We start from the raw sequence: 17,879 nt of genomic DNA, 5'->3' as shown, positions 1-17,879 counted from the left end.
ACATTTAAATCGCCATCTTGTGACGTAGGGTTTTAAAAAGTATAAGTGTAATTAGGTGTAGTGGGGTACCTTGTTGGAATCATAATACAAACTATCTGGACAATGCTGTATAATACACGCAGATCCTATATAAATAAAAATCCACTTTCCCCTTGGATATTCTAATTATCATTAGTCCCTGTTCTAACAGAATAATTTTTTAGTCTTAACACATGTTGAGCATTGCAGTTCTCAAAAAGATCCTAAAAAATTGTTTATGTATATGGGATATACACCTACATTAAACTTTGAACCCCTTGTGATGCCCACGAATTGTCCTCGGGCCAAAGTCTACATAATTTAAAAGAATCACCCGGCTGATAAGTTTTTTAAAGATTTACTCTAAATATTCCTATGTAAAAATTCGCCCCCCCCTCCCAATCCTACCCCCGGGAGTCACTATTTTCAAATCTGAATCTACACATCTGAGCATACTTTCACACAAGTTTCAGCTTTCCTGGCTAATTAGTTTCTGAGCAGAATTTTAAAGATTTACTCTATTTATTCAAATGTAAAAATTCGACCCCCCCCCCCCCAATGTGCCCCCACCCTACCCCCGGGGGGGTCAAGATTTTCCCAACTTTGTATCTACACTACCTGAGGATGCTTCCACCCAAGTTTCAGCTTTCCTGGCCAAATGGTTCTTGAGAAGATTTTTGAAAATTTCTAAAAAAAATTTCAATAATTCCGAATTAACTCCCATTGAAAAAGAGGGTGGTCCTTAATTTTCATAACTTTGAATCACTTTGCCTTAGAATGCTTTATGCCAAGTTTGGTTAAAATTGGCTGAAAAAAAGACAACACGACCATCCTTTAAAATTATGATTTATGATTTATTCTTTAACATATGAATAAGAAAAAATTCATAAATGAACCTTTTCTTTTGTAAACTATATAACATACAGAAGAAAGACAATACTTTTTCTGAAGTATATCATGTACATTGAATGTCTCCATTTTATGATTTGGAAATCTAGAATGAGGTCTGTAAAATTCCAATGAATGATTATCCCTGACAGGTCTATGCAGTCTCCTCATCTAGTTGTTGTAACTAGAAAAAAATGAATAAAATATTACAGAAAAGACATTGCAGATAAAAAACAAACGTAAATACATATGCATAATTACCAAGATGCTATACTTGTGTATAATACCACAAGCACGGACACACTGAACACATAATATTTAATAGTTTGACCTTCTGAACACATTCTGAGGCTCTGAACATTAAAAGTAAGCTGGCAGGTTGATGCTGAACAACACTAAAATAAGAGCAGACCATCAGGCTTTAGAATGATTATAGCATTTTAGGGTACAGCACTACAGATACATATGGACAAGTTACAATACATGCCTTTGCTTTCAATTCTTGGTTCTCCTCTGTAAGCTGTTCCACTTTCTGGCGAAGTTCTGTTACTTCTAGTTTTAAAGCCTCTACATCAGCTGTCTCAGGCCCAGATGCTCCCAAGTGCTGCTTCAAAAAGCTAAATATTGTGTAAGGACTATATAGTAAAAACACACACACACATATATATATATATATATATAGTTTATTATACCTCTGTGAATATTTTCTATGTTAAATAATGATGAAATAACATGGTACATGTATTCTATCTAACCATAAAATAGTTTCCATGCTATCTGCCCATGATGAAAAGTCATTGAAACTATTCACTCGCAGCATTCTATCTCCCTCATTTTTAATTTTGGAACACCTCTGATTTAATCCAAGTCACTAAGTTTAATTTCAAGTTTGATAACTCTGAATTTAATAATGTTTACCATTATGATTAAGAAAACCTGCATAGCAGACAAATAACATCATCTACACTCTAACAAAATACCTATTTACAGACTATTCGGATGATAGCAAGTTTATTGTCCCTCCTATTTCTCTTGGATTCACCTTGTGAAATAGTCCCTGTCACGGAGAACTCTAAACTTGATATTGCCTTTGCAGCTAGTATCTAGGTATGCTAGCTTTGACACAAATGGTATAAGATGATGGCCAATTGAATGCCCAATGCACTATCCATTAGGTCATAAAGCATGTACGTGTTACAGGTAAGTTTTGGGGTCTAAAGTGCATTCAAGCTATTGCAAACTTCATAAACAAGTTTGGAGTGGTAGGAGTTAATTAAGATATATATCAGGCATAGTCTAATACAATTTTTTGTGAACGCCTTTGAAATTTTCTTGACAAAACTAATTTTTAGGAGGTATATAAGCTTCATTGCTGACCTTAACAACAATTCTTTAGTACCCGGTAATTCTTTTATCCCTTGTTAAATTTTTTATACAAAACCCTGAAGGGAGGGGAGGAGCTTGTACAAATCAAAGTACTGAAGTACTGAAAGCCGGGCTCTTTTGGTGTGTCTATGCATGTACATGTACATGTACATGGGTATATCCCTCTAACTATTTTTAGAATCGGTAGGACAACAAAGTAGTGCCTTTAAGCAAAATAGTCCCTATACTTTCAGAGTGTATATACATTTATTGGGACATTTTAAATCAGAATGCTTGACACATGTCAGAAAAGAGGATTTTCAATTTTAAAAACAAGTGTCAAAATTGAATTATCATTTGAAGAAAAAAATTGAAATTGTTTGATGTACACCCTTTCCAAAACTGAGAAATTCCCTACTTTTACTTTCATTTTCAGAGTTTTTCAATACAGACGCATTTTGCCGGAAAACGAATCGGACTTCAAACTATGAAATTTTAACAGGAAAGAGACAATTTGATGAGCTTTCATTCAAGAGGTCCCTCGTTGCTGAACGAAAATTAGGGCCGGAGCTATAAACCCTAACGTTAACATTACCGCCTATGGAAAATGCATTAGTGGACTATACCCACATACCCGCTTCAACTTTTACCTATGGGCAATCTTCTAACCCTCCAATACTACAAAACGTTGTTTTTTTGGTTTTTGTTTTACCTTTACTAGATTAAAATCCCAAAAATATCAAGTTATTGATTTGAACTGCATACGGTAGCGATTAACTTAAAGTCCTACATAAAATTACCGGAAATGTCTATTGTCAAGTCGTACATAAAATTCATGTTTTAACTTTGCTTTTTTACGACAATTTAAAAAATATTGAATCAGTTGACTTGGAAATCAATAGGATTTGTCCTTTTACCATGTCAAAGAAGTGTACAAAGTTTGATGAATATTCATTAAGGGTTTTCTTGGAATTTTGAGAATAAAGAGCTGACAATGGACACACACATACATACATACACACACACAGCAGCGATGCTATATCCCCCTCGCAACAAGTTGCGCGAGGGGATAATAAGTGTTCCGTTTTCCTAAGGACTATCAAGTGAGACATTTATTTTACAAGAAGCGATGATCTATACAAAAATCCATGTTAAAGTGGCCTTACAACTTGTCCAATTTTACACAGTCTTACTCTTAAATTAAATTCTCATTTTTACCTCTCAAACTGTCTTTTATACACCATTGTTCACTTCCAATGTTTGGTTGTTATTGATTCTAAAACGTTTTCTTACCTCTGCAGAGGTTTGAGTGAATCTTGATGCTGCCATTTTATTCTACTCCAGACACAACAATGTGACGTCAATATTAAAAGGGCAACTAATCTAATATTTTAAAGTAATTTTAAAAGGGAACTACTACAAATATTTTAAGAACTTATGGAACATGATTTCTGTATTAAATATTATGTGATGTCAAGATGAACATGTGAATTGCCCATATTGCGAAACATTAATTCTCACCATCCGCACAAAAAGATAAGTCCAGCAGTCACGTGCCATCTTTAAACCAATGAAAGTGTGACATTTCAGTCAGAGGGAAAACAAAATATAATATCTTCTTACATGTAAATTTTATACTGTATTATTAGTTACAAAGTCATGTAGTGACCGGGTATGGGATGATACCTGGTTAGTAAATTTCATACCCGTCTCGGTGAAGCATACATATAAATTTATAAAGGATACTCTAAAGCATTATTTGGTTTCTCTGGTTCCTCATATAGACCAACCAAAACTGAAATGAAAAAAATCATGAAAATATAATTCCCTTAACCAATGATTTGTATATCTACTTAATCTGGTGAAGTTAGAAATCAGAAAATCTTAGGAAATCCCAACATATTATATCAAACAAATGCTATATAATAACTTTCAAGCAAGATTTCTGACCAAATTTTCCAACATGAGGCCCAGGCTTATAAAGAAAGATTTTTTTTGGCTTTCCAAACAGACCATAATACAACACAGACCCTGATAGTTCTTTCAAAGATTTTTAGTGAAGATCATACACCTTCTTTGTCTAATTTTTAAGGTAAGGTTTGTAGTTACAGGAAGATAACTCGGGATAACTCAGGTGTTCAATTTGACGAAACAACTTCACTGCAGATATGATGTCAAGATTTATAGGACGTTAATAATTGACCTCAGAAATATATATCACTGGTTTGATTAAGAAATAAGTTTTTCCTGAATGTTGCAGAATAACCTCCGAGGTCGAGAAATGTAGTTTAGAAATATAACAGCCAAGGCTTTTTTTATTTCTAAATAACATTTCAAGACCGAGGAAGTTATTCAGCAACATTCACGATAACAAGAACTTTATTTCTATTCTACTAACAGCTCCGATTATCAGCTGATCGGTTTATCTATAGAGAGAGGAAGTAGGTCATATTTTCAAGCGAGATGAATCTGATTGAAACCAGAGACGGCTGTTCCGCATAACCCCAAAGGTTTTGTTCAACTTGTTTATATATAGGAATGTTTGTTTACAAGTACATTGATCGCAGACTATCGATCGGAATCGAATGCAGACAATATATTTTTCGATGAATGAAATACACACTTAAATTATTTATGATTTTTTAAAATTAATTTAGATTAATGAATTCAATAATTAACCTATTAGTTTGGTTTTTTTTATTTGGACGAACAAGCAGTGAAAATGTGTTGGGGAAGGGTCTTGGAAAAGTTGTGTTTAGCTCTTTGAAATATACATTAAAGGGAATACACATCGCTCTAAAGGACACTAACACGTGTTATCAATGTTGGTTTTTTTTTTATAAAGAGCAAGTTTTTAAGTTATAAACTCATGATCGACTCGAATTTGGTATGTGTTTAAGATCTGATAATTTATTGATGATGTTCTTGGTATATTGGAAAAAAATGTCCGTGGCATCTCCTTGATCTCAGCAATAAATGTGGTAGAATTTGTAGTTTACCATTAAAAAGTAACAGGACAGAAGCATCTTATTAATTTTATTAATTTTTACAAAAAAAACAAAGTCCATGACATGTGACTTTGAAAGCTTTAATAATAAGATTGCACATATAAAAAGAAAAGATTTTTATGAAATCTTTGGATTTGAAAAGGTTTGAACTTATTAATAAGTTTTTTTATTTTCATTTACAAGGGAGCAGTCTAGGATACTGACTTGTGTTGCATTTTATCCTATTTTGAAAACTCCCCTTGGGTATAAATGGAAACAAATAATAAGATAAATGATTACATTATCTTTTAACATTTTTAGAATAAATAACCCTGAAACTTTCCACATACTGTAGACATGGAAAACATTACCACACTGTGTTTTTAATTTCAATATCTTCGTAATCAGAAAATTTTCAGTGAACATTAAGCACAGTGATATTGACCTGTGCATTCACCATTATAGATGTTGTTGATACATGTGTGCATGAAAGCTGCCAAAGTTAATTACCAGATGCTTATCATAATCATACTACATTTAATCTCAGTTAAAAATGGCAAGCATGAATATTATGTATGAGGCCTAAAAAAAAAAAAAGTTGTGTGTTTAGGGTAACGCAACCTAACCTACAAAAATGCCCCAATCCTACCATTTTTAGATGTCTATTTTTATCCGATTGTGAATTTTATATAATTTCTATTAAAAAACCTGTTTTTTAATATGACACAAACAAACATTCTTAGAATTCATGCAGAAAAAAATATGATAAAATAAAAAAAAATCCCTACCTACCTACCTAACCTAATTTTTCATCAGTGTTACCCTAAACACACAATTTTTTTTATATAAGTCATTTCTAAATTAAGAACTTCAATCCCAACTTGAAAAGAGCAAATTAAAAACTCAAATTTATATTGGTGTATCATTCAGGGTTGTCTCTAAAAATTGATGTAGAAGGGAGAAATAAACAAGAGGCCCATGGGCCACATCGCTCACCTGAGGAACAATAGGTATGATAAAATCAGCTCAATGGAGTCATAATACAAACTATCTGGACAATATACAATAATTCATGTAAATCCTGTATAAATAAAATCCATTTTCCCCTGGATATTCTTATGTTTATAATCATTAGTCCCTTTTCTAACAGGATGATTTTATAGTCATATCATGTGTTGAGTATTGCAGTTCTCAGAAAGATCCCTAACAAAAGTTTATATATGGGATATAAACGTACAGTAAACTCTCAACCTTCTCGTGAGGCCAAAGAATTGTCCTGGGGCCAAAGTCTTAACAATTATAAAGAATCATCTGGCTGATTAGTTTCTGAGAAGATTTTTAAAGATTTACCCTATAAATTCCTTTGTTAAACTTTGACCCCCCCCCCCATTGTGGCCCCACCCTACCCCTGGGGATCATTATTTTCACAACTTTGAATCTACACTACCTGAGGATGCTTTCACACAAGTTCCAGCTTTCCTGGCTGATTAGTTTCTGAGAAGAAGATTTTTAAAGATGACTGTTTATTCCTATGTAAAACATCGACCTCCCATTGTGGCCCAAACCTACCCCGGGGGTCATGCTTTTCACAACTTTGAATCTACACTAACTGAGGATGCTTCCACACAAGTTTTAGCTTTCCTGGCCAATTAGTTTCTGAGAAGAAGATTTTTAAAGATTTACTGTATATAATCATATGTTTAACTTCAATCCCCCATTGTGGCCCCAACCTACCCCCAGGGGTCATGATTTTCACAACTTTGAATCTTCACTACCTGAGGATGCTTCCACACAAGTTCCAGCTTTGCCTTCGAATTAGTTACTGAGAAGAAGATTTTTAAAGATTTACTGTATATATTCCTATGTTAAACTTCGATCCCCCATTGTGGCCCAACCCTACCCCCGGGGGTCATGATTTTTACAACTTTGAATTTACACTATCTGAGGATGCATCCACACAAGTGTCAGCTTTCCTGGCTGATTAGTTTCTGAGAAGAAGATTTTTAAAGATTAACTTTGTATATTCCTATGTAAAACGTCGATCTCCCATTGTGGCCCAAACCTAACCCCGGGGGTCATGGTTTTCACAAATTTGAATCTTCACTACATAAGGATGCATCCTCACAAGTGTCAGCTTTCCTGGCCAATTAGTTTCTGAGAAGAAGATTTTTAAAGATTTACTTTTTATATTCATATGTTAAACTTCGACCCTCCATTGTGGCCCCACCATATCCCCAGGGGTCATGATTTTCACATCTTTGAATCTACACTACCTGAGGATGCTTCCACACAAGTTTCAGCTTTCCTGGCCGATTAGTTTCTGAGAAGAGGATTTCTAAAGATTTACTCTATATATTCATTTGTTAAACTTCGACCCCCCATTGTGGCCCCATTCTCAGGTGAGCTAAAAAGGTTAAGTTTACAATTCAATAAGTTGGTTTCTGGAAGAACAGATTTTCGTAATAAATATTGACATTTTTTTTACTTTTTAAAGCGCTAAGCATAGCTCAGCCCTTTATTGTCGTTAGACTTCAACTTCCGGTGCATCGAATAACCGCCCCCTCTAAGCAAAAGTATACATCATTTAAACTGGTTAGGGAACCAGTTTCAGGGGTTTATGCACATAACTGCACGGGCTATTGTGAATCTAATTTACGGATTATTGTGAAATTTATGTACGGGGCTTACATACATCATTGCAGGGACTGTCATGCAGTGATGAGGAAATATAGTGCGTATACAGAAGCTGAAATGCTATATACATATATCTGTTATATACATACAGAAGCTGGGTTAGCGCTTTTCAGTACTATCAGTACTTTGATTTAATCTTTAGCTTTTAAGATCTGTGTACAAACATAGAATTGTTAGCAAATCTCTGCATCTTGTTTATAATTCGAAGCAAACACTCAAAAATGGTTAGTAAATAGATATTGTTAACAATTAAACACAAGAAACATGCACTACATGTATAACAAATAAAGAACACAATTTATTTTTTCGAAATGAATTATATATATACATGTATATACCTACATATTTCCGTAAGCGATATCAAACTCTATTTAAACTGAATAAACTAGAGAAAATGCCGAGCATCTCAACAAAAACCTATTGCATTAATCTACCATTACGCAAAAAATAATGCCGAATTACCGATAGAATGAATTGTATTTCAGTACTCCTACATCAGATTTTGCTTAATTTGCGCAGGTAAACAGTTAACGTAACTGTTTGATTTACCGAAGTCTCTGTTTGATTTGATACGTAAAAATCACGAAATACAGACGACAGTTTCCAGGTTACAAAGCATAAATAATGAAAACGAAACGAAAATCAGAACAAGCTAACATCAACGTCATGTGTGAAAACTGTCAACGCATTGAAATATTTAGCCTCAATTTACTTCACAAAATCGGCACCAATATATTTTTCATGTTTCAAAAATTTCCCTTCATACGCGAACTGTTGCACAACAAGCAAATTCATCATAGTCAGATCGACCCTTTTTCGTATAATGTCATGGCTGCTTTAAACAAAGAACCTCGTTTTAGAAGTATGGAATACGAGTCTTGGTAAAATGGGTAAGCAAAACCGGGCCGCGGCAAAATAAAAGCCGGGGCAGATCGGCAATCGTCAATTCCAAATACGCATTATTTTGCAGCAATATTTACAGCAAATACAAATATACTGGTCCATCAAATATCCTGAAATTTGAATGAGATTGGCAGATTAATAACTGCTTATCTTTTGTTTTGCCCAGGCCAAGTCTTGTCTACCCATTTTACCGGATGCTGAATCCGAGGCTATTAAACTGATTGAAACACGCCTTTCCTTTATTATTATTTTCGTAATAACTCAGATATGAAACAGAATTAGACCTTTATTTTTGCAATTTATATTTTCCTTCCCATAAGGTTTCTCCACCCTCAATGTTTTTATGGTTTAATCTGTGTAATTTTTGTTTAAACTTGATGATTAATATGCAAACAATCAAATTGAAGTTAAATATTGGTATGTTGCAAATATTTTGTTCATGCTGTAGGAGCTAACACAGGTACACTATCAGGACAGTTATAGCAACGACTGCTCTCTTATCAAACATCACATTTATTTTAACTAATTTCGATATAATAAAGCAATTTTTAAAAGAAATTAATCGCAATCCTTTATTTTAAGTAATTTAACATTTTAAGGCCATTTAAAAATTGCCAGTATGAAAGCTATCACATTTACAGTGCATTTTGATACGATTTTTCAACCATGAATAAGTACAGTTTAGCAACATAAAACGTCTATAACTTTTGAAATAATGGTTCAAACTCACTGAAAATTGGTACATTTGTAATTCATTATATATCCTATTGAAATCTGCAAAGAAATGTTTACCTTGCCTGGTAAAAAATTATGAATTGTGGTCTCTGTCAAGTTTGCCTATATACGGTTTTATCAGTTTTTCATTGAATTCAGCGATTTCAACTCAAACTACTCTCTATGAATTGTTAAACATTGGTGTCATTTCACTTTACATAGCTTAAAATGTGTTAAACACAAGTATAAATCAAGAAATATTGGCAAAACTATGCACCACATAACACTATCATTATAACCGATAACGGTAAAATATTCTGGAATGCTCACAATGACGTCACACGACAATCGAAAGACCATAAGGATAATTTATGCTAAACTACGTTGAATTGGAATCAGTAGTTCTTGAGAAGAAGATTTTTAAAAATGCACCCCCCTTTTTCTACAGTTTCAAGGTTTTCTCCGCTTTGAATACAGATCGGACTTTTATTTCTGCAATTTATATTCGCCCTCCCATAAGGATGCTTTGTGCCAAATTTGGTTGAAATTGGATAAGCGGTTTTAGAGAAGAAGTTCAAAATGTAAAAAGTTTACAGACGGACAGACAGACGGACGGACGGACGGACAGACGGACGACGGACAAAAAGTGATCAGAATAGCTCACTTGAGCTTTCAGCTCAGGTGAGCTAAAAAGTAGAAGGGGGTCTGGAGGTCTAGCTTATAGATTGATTGTGTTTGAAATGAAAAAATAGCCGGGTAATTACGTCACTTAAGGCGGGGAAATTCCCCGCCTCCTGGGTCTTGGAGACAACCCTGATCATCAAAACAATGTATCAAATATCGCTTGAGAGTGTAAAAGCAGAAATATTCGTTGAGGATTTAATTTTGTTATTTTCGTTGGCAGCAGAAATCAACGAAATTAAATCCATGACAAATTTAAACCCAAGTATTAAAGAATACAAAGGGATTACAATATCACGACATTAAATGCCAACAAAATTTTATTTGGTTTAAAAACAAAGAAATTTTGACCCAACGAAACATGTGTTTCTACAACATACCAATACATTTTGATACATAAGTAATATGTTTTACGGTGCGACCGTTGGGGCGAGCACAGCATGTGATCAAATAATGAATTATGATAAATCAATGAAAATAAAAGTATCAACGTAACGTAAATGAATTTGAATGCAAAATAAAATATAAACATGCCTATTTTTTCTAGCAAATTTTCATTATTCATAATTTATAAGATTATTTATTAATTAAATAGAATTTATCTCAATGTTGTTGAATAATAAAGATTTTAACATAATGTTTATTGCAGTTTATTTCCTCTTTTCTTGCAGCAGACATTTTTCTTAAAGTTACATATAAAAAATTGACTTATCATAGGATGTAATAAATGTGAAAAAAAAAGATACCATTGGGCAGTTAAAGAGCTAAATGCATACTACGCACTCACCATTCCTCACCCGGGTTAGAATTTCCCTGATTTTGTGAATTTCTTTTTCATTTTGCTTAAAAATATTTTTTGAATGATGCTGCCGCGCCCCCTTTTAAAAAACGTTCCTGGAAATTACTGTAAATATATAGTGAATAAAATAAATGTGAGCACTCATCCAAATGAGAGCAAGTTACAACTGTTTCCTATTTAAAAAAAAAAAGATGTCCCCATTCCTTAGCTTTGCAAGATTTTGAAAAGATTTTGGTATTTATATTTCAGCAGATTTACAATAACTACTTAGAGTAATTTCCCCTTATTGTGACGTCAAAGTTCACGTCGGTCAAGTGTCGTCTGTCTCTTTGAAAAAACCCTGAAAAAAAACTAAGTGAAATATACTGTTTTGTTTACTTAAAAAGCATGATATTCTTGAAATTACACAATTTATCTGTTTCTCAAAAGTTTTACTTTGATTCTCGCGAGAAGAAATCATGTCTATTGAGATCGTCCGACATTGATAAATTGCATTGTGGGTCGAAATTTACTGACGCCGAAAAATTCTGTGGGATCAATGTGCAAGACATCCATTGTGACGTCACTCGAAGGAACGACAACTCTGTTAGTCTTATGTAATGGAATTATTTTATTTACAATGCATGATGTACATAGTCTTTTATCTTGTTCTCGTGAGAGTGGTAAATAGGAAACCATATTTACAGGGAATTACTGGGACGATTAAAACAAGGCATTACTGGTCCGATTTACTGACGCCGAAAAAATCCGTTGAATGAATGTGCAACTACCGTATTTTTGGGAAATTAGGTCGATACGGTTTATTGGGCGAAGGAGGCCGTTTTTAGCCAAAAAATAAAAAAAAGTATAAATAGGTCGACTTCGAAGAATTGGTCGAAAAATTACCGCTAGTTCTAATGAATAAATGGTTTAAACCAATAACGTTATCATATAGTAGCCTTTAATCTTATTTCACAGTTTTAAACAAAAGGGAAATAAAATGTATTTCTTGGAAACATCATAAGAAAATGGCTGAAATTGCGTCAAAATTATCAAACCAATTAATTCAGTACGGCCGGTTTTAATTTAAGATCGTTTTTTATTACTTCCCTGCCATGTGTACAAACTGGTGTTAACCGGGGGATAGTTACCTAGCCTGGAGGCATGACTACGGTAGCACATGCCACCCTGTGTCTCTGTGTGACTTTTTACTGTCAGTGTGTATATACACACGAGTCAACCTCTGATCTTATTGAAGCCTGCAGGCATGAGTAGCACGTGCCGAGAGTTCAACTGTGTATAAACAAAGTAAGCGCTACCCAGACTGATTTCAGAGACACCTGGCTAAAATTTCATCGAAAGTTTTACGTTGAATATACAGAAAAAAACTTGTTCATGTATTCTATTATGAAAACAAATTGTTTTTTTTAAATTTCTACCAGACATATTTCCCCCCGTAATTACCCTTTGTACCGTTCTCATTTTACTTTTACCGCGCGAAATCGATTTCCTGTTTATCGTAAGCACACGATCAAAATGCATGACAGCATATAAGTCAGTGATCTAAGTAAGAAATGTAAGAAGAAATAAATCTATTTACATTTAATTTTGTTTAAATGATAAATTACTACAGTATATTGATTAAAATCCATACAATTTTTACACAGAAATTCAAGCAGTATTATAGTAAACATTCATGATTTTATTGGAGGGTTGCATAAATTTTTGCTTAATTTCATATCAAATTTTCCAACCAAAAAAAAAAAAAACCATGAATAGGGGGAGGTCCACATGTCAGGGGGAAAAAGTATCGACCTAATTTCCCAAAAATACGGTAGTCCGAATTTTCTATTCACACACGCCTTGCCGGTAGAGCTCGCTTCGCGCCGGCGCTGTGCACCGGCGAGCTGCGCTCGCTATAATGATTAAGCCCTATTACATACTATTGATTTACCTTTTGTGAGTGCATCTAGAACACCAGCTTTTTCAAGGTATCTTCTGAATTCCTCCCTTTTGGAATCTGCTCCCTATATTGACCAAAATATGAAAAAAAATTTGTTATAAACTAATTGAAAGCAATTCCAGGATTTTCCATTCTATTTTTTTAATAAAATAAAACAGTTTCAAAACTTTTGAGTTTCATTTGCCTAGGGTCACTTCATTTATTTTTACCATTAAGTTTAAAATTATTAAATGATCAGTCTGCAAAATTATTCAAACTAGTGTAATTAAAAAAGCCACAGCCCATTTTCCAGATTTATATCACTATTTTATACACATGCATGCTCCATCTAAACATTGGCTTGGAACATATTTATTTAGCAACAATTGTCTTGAAATTTCTTATTTATTAAAAACCTGAGGTATCAAATAATTTAAGAAAATGTGCTGTGTAAAAATCATGGAACAGAGTATAATTTACTTTTGAATACATATTTCTTCAATTCTCTGTGGATGCTTTTTGCTTATTTTTATTTCTTCCCTACCAAGTTATTAACAGAAGAGGCTTATAAAAGTCATTATAAGGGCGATCATTGCTTTCCAAATATGTCATAAACATGACATGTCATGAAATAAAAATACTGTGTGGGGAAATGCATTATTCAGAAATAAACATGTAATTGAAGAGACCAATTATTCAACTTGTTAAAAACCATTTTTAATTAAAATATTTCTTTATTTCTATCCCCATACACACTCTGTGTGTATCCATGGGGGATGGGTGTGCATTTACGTGGTTGTAAAATTCCTCCCACTACTAGCGAAAACACACCAAAAACGTGTTAAACTTTAGTAATATAGTTTAATAAATTCTCTTTATCCAGTGACATACAGACACGTGCAATAAGTATTCGGTCACAAAATGGCGGCGTGTTTACGCTTGAAAACGAAAGTAAAAAAATAAACGACCTTGTCCGACAATTTTAGCACTACAGGAAGTAGAATTTTTTAAATTTAGAAATTAGTCACGTGGTATATCACGTGACACTTTTGTTTATCGTCTGCTTGTTTACAAATAAAGAAAACGTAGTTGTTATAGCCATGGGTCGGAAAGGAAAAGAAACGGGAGCGGACGCCAAAAAAGTCATTGTGGATTTAATGCACAGTGGAATTTCACGGAGAAAGATTAGTGAATTGTTGAAAATACCAAAATCAACAGTTATTGACATTTGCAAAAGGTTTTCAGAGACGGGTTCCCTAGAAAACAAACCGCGAAGCGGCAGGCCTCCAAAAATCAAGCCGCGGGATTATCGCAAGCTAGAACGGATTGTAAAAACAAATCGGAGGTGTTCCCTGTCAGATATAACTGCCAAATTTAACGAGGAAAGACCTGAACCAGTGAGTAGAAGGACTATTCAACATAATTTACATAAAAATAATTACAGGAGGAGTGTTGCTAAGAAGAAACTTGTTATAAAGGAAAACAATAGGAAGAAGCGGCTTGCGTGGTGTCGGGGGAAAAGACTATGGTCAGTTGAGAATTGGAAACGTGTAATTTTTTCAGATGAAAGTAAAATCATGATTGGACATGACGAGAGGGTTCGGATTTGGAGGAAAAAAGACGAAGGATGGCGACCCGACCTCGTTGAGAAGCGGAATTCACAGGCGAAGTATGAAGTAATGATATGGGGGTGCATTTGTTGGGAAGGTGTAGGGACTATGACGCCGGTAGAAGGAAACATAAATGCTGCCAAATATCAAGACATTTTAGAGGAAAACTTATGGCCTGTTCTTGCTAGACATTTCCCCCAAAATGGATATTTTTTCCAAGACGACAACGCCCCCGTCCATCGAGCCAGATCAACACAAGAATATGTTGCAAGAAATCGAATCAACTGTTTAAGCTGGCCTGCCCAGTCACCAGACTTGAATATTATTGAAAATGTGTGGCTTTTCATTAAAAGGAAACTTCAATCACGCTGTGGCGCAATTACATCAAAGGAAAATTTGATCGAGGAAATTCGGCGAATTTGGACTCAAATTACGCCTGCTTACATTAAAAGTTTGTATGGCTCTATTCCCAATCGTATCCAACATGTCATCAGACTTAAAGGACACCTAACAAAATATTAAACCGTAAGTAGTTTTTTTTTAATTATTTCATAAGTTTTAATAGAAATTAAGCTTGTTTTATTCTTGTGCATTCGTCACCAATGTAAACACGCCGCCATTTTGTGACCGAATACTTTTTGCACGTGACTGTACATTATGCATTTAGACAATTAATGTTGGCAAATTTAAGTTTCATATTGAAATGAAACCAGAGACATATATAACATTCATGTCTCTGATGAAACGTAGCTATTTAAGATCTGGCGATTTATAGTAGACTCTGCTCTAAGAGAAAATTTGAGTTAACATATCATAATTTTAACCCAAATATTTAAAAAAGAGTACCGTATCTTCAGTGATTTATATGAAATGAATTCCCGGTTAATCATGTTGACGATATTCGTCAAAGTCTCTTCTGAATTATGAATCAGTTCTTGTCTAAGTAATTCAAGTAATTTCAACTCCCCATTTCTCAACACAGAAAGAGGAAAGAATCTTAGAGAGAGGAAAGAATCAACAAAAAGTGGGGGAAGGAGTAACCTGGGACATGACAGACTATAGCAACTGAGATGAACTCAAGTCTAAACTACAATAAACATATATTTGAAAATGATAAACATTGCTATATTTGTGAAAACCCTGTACACTTTCGATCTCAACTCAATATCACTTACAAAAAAAAAACACTCAAAGGTCTTCAATGCGTAATTTAGGCTCAAGTCGCATAGAGAGGGACAATTTGATCACCATGCTGAACAATGAAAATGGGTCTGCATAAAAAAGAATGTGATCAAATAACGGAATATTCTAATTTTTATAACTGTGCATTAAAAGATTATATTAGTTAATAAGAAAAAAACCTATTCTTACCCTGTAAGTTGTCATAATTGTTATTCGGTCTATAAATATTGTCGAACGGTTGCTACCTTTGGCAGAGCATGCGCAACACACCAAGCAGGGCGCAACGATTTACCCCAAAGGACCCGAAAGAACCCATAGGAACTTTAAAGAATAACAAGAGGTCCATGGGCCACATCGCTCACTTGAGTAACAGTGGCTAACTACTTTGAGTAAAAACACTTTAAATAATTATAAATAAAAAATATAATGTTTAGCAAAGTTAAGTATCATAATTTTTTTTAATTTAAGGTGGATCCCTACTCAGACGCGTCATCAATTTAGCAGTTATAATAAGCTTTAAAATCGAAAACGATATTTGTTCGGATTTACCGTTTTTGCCCTAATTTTTAATGTTTAATTGATAATTCTGAATTTGATGGAAGCAGTCAAGTGTAAATAATGTCTACAAGTATATAAATGGTTTGATCTTATTGAGTCCAATAGTTGGAAATCGTGAATTTTTGTACTGAGATTTTAGTACGTTTGTGTTTATATATGCAGAGGAAAGGTACTGTTTATCCAAAAAATTAATTTGTACTCAATACATGTAGTTTTGAAAGAAGAATTTTAGGGTTTATCAAAGCAAAGAAATAAAATGCTGTTTTCTGGTGTATTTTTAAATTGTGTTCGTGGCACTTTTTTAGCTGCATTTGATAAGGGGGTATATGTGTTCTAAAGGTCGTAGAAAAAAAAGAAGCATGTGAAGTCCTATATTTTTTTTGCTTTTTAGTTGCAGTAGACATAAATCAAATATTTTAAAGTTTAAAAAATGGTGTTTAACAATAAAATTTTTAAGATAAGTTAAAAAATGTGAAATTATGTAAAAATTTTGAAATAGCATTTTTGTAACATTTCATTTAAAAATTCAATTTTAATCAATCAAATAATGATAATCACACTTGTTATTACTTTCTAAAACATTATTAATGATTAAATAAAACATTTGAATCTTTGTTTTGCTTTGATATCTTTTTAATATGAGCCAAATAATGATTTTGGTTGAAATCATATGATCGAAGAAGGGGGTGTGCATCTTCTGGAGACTCTAGTGATAAAAGTAAATAGTTAAGGCATGTAATTTTGGGGCTTTTTTGTAACGTAAGGTATTATTAAATTGTAGGAATATGGTAATTGCTGTGCAATGTTTGTGTTTGTATTGTCTTTGTTGTGTGATTATATTTTTTATGTATATGTGTTGTTCTAGGGTGATTTCCTGCAATTACCATATTCCTACAAGTTTCTTTAATATCACATTTGCATCGATTAACTCTGAAACGATAATACAAATGAGTGTAAATTTTCATTGGAAATTTGCTATATATATTCTGTTCATCAAAGAAAATACGGGAGATAACTCTAACTCAGTACCGAGAGTTGCGAATGTCAACATCGTTTGTAATAAGTAATTTCAGGCACGTAGCATCGTTTTTGAAAGTGGGGGGGCCAGACTCATCCAAAAAATCTTGACAAGCAAAAAAAAAAAAAAAAAAAAAAAAAAAAAAAAAAAGAGAAATAAGTCTTTCCAAAAATCTTCAAAATCCTAATCCGTGGGGGGGGGGGGGGGGCTGGCGTTGTATATAACTTCAATTTCGATCCTAATTTCCTTCTTTTCATATCGATTTTTTACATCCTCCAAAAAGGTGGGGGGGGCCAACTCCATGATAATTCAATTCTTTATATGTTTATATGCTACATTACGGGAATATGGGAGGTATTTTAACTGGGGCGAAAGCCTGCCTTGAGACACAGTTTGATTATTCTAAATAAGCTGAGTGTAGTGAATTTAATTTATAGCATTATTGTAGGCTTAATTAAGGTGACACGGGACAGTTTTTTTTTTTATACAATTCATTGTAGCCAAGGGATGCATGTCTTCGGAACTCTGTAACTAGAATTTC

General features: G+C 33.7%; 1 protein-coding gene across 1 annotated transcript; it reads right to left on the bottom strand.

The window, feature by feature from the left end:
- Positions 1-851: 851 nt before the first annotated feature.
- LOC105341025 (c-Myc-binding protein) lies at positions 852-16,088 on the bottom strand. The gene is made up of 5 exons (XM_011447305.4): positions 15,952-16,088; positions 12,983-13,055; positions 4,018-4,066; positions 1,394-1,523; positions 852-1,090 (listed from the first exon to the last, which is right to left on the bottom strand). Exons 1-5 carry the CDS (start codon positions 15,964-15,966, stop codon positions 1,061-1,063), a joined length of 297 nt encoding a protein of 98 aa, XP_011445607.1. The 5' UTR covers positions 15,967-16,088; the 3' UTR covers positions 852-1,060.
- Positions 16,089-17,879: the final 1,791 nt, after the last annotated feature.

The sequence above is a fragment of the Magallana gigas genome, chromosome 9, assembly GCF_963853765.1.
Source record: "Magallana gigas chromosome 9, xbMagGiga1.1, whole genome shotgun sequence".
Taxonomy (NCBI): domain Eukaryota; kingdom Metazoa; phylum Mollusca; class Bivalvia; order Ostreida; family Ostreidae; genus Magallana; species Magallana gigas.
This window is presented reverse-complemented; position numbering and strand designations above follow the sequence as displayed.

What these genes read in the sequence shown, in the direction of transcription:
- LOC105341025 (XM_011447305.4), bottom strand. An exon ending in AAACCAAATAATGCTTTAGA is followed by an intron (nt 1,524 to 4,017) that starts GTATCCTTTATA and finishes CACAATATTTAG; the next exon opens with CTTTTTGAAGCAGCACTTGG. An exon ending in ACCAAGAATTGAAAGCAAAG is followed by an intron (nt 1,091 to 1,393) that starts GCATGTATTGTA and finishes ATTTTTTTCTAG; the next exon opens with TTACAACAACTAGATGAGGA.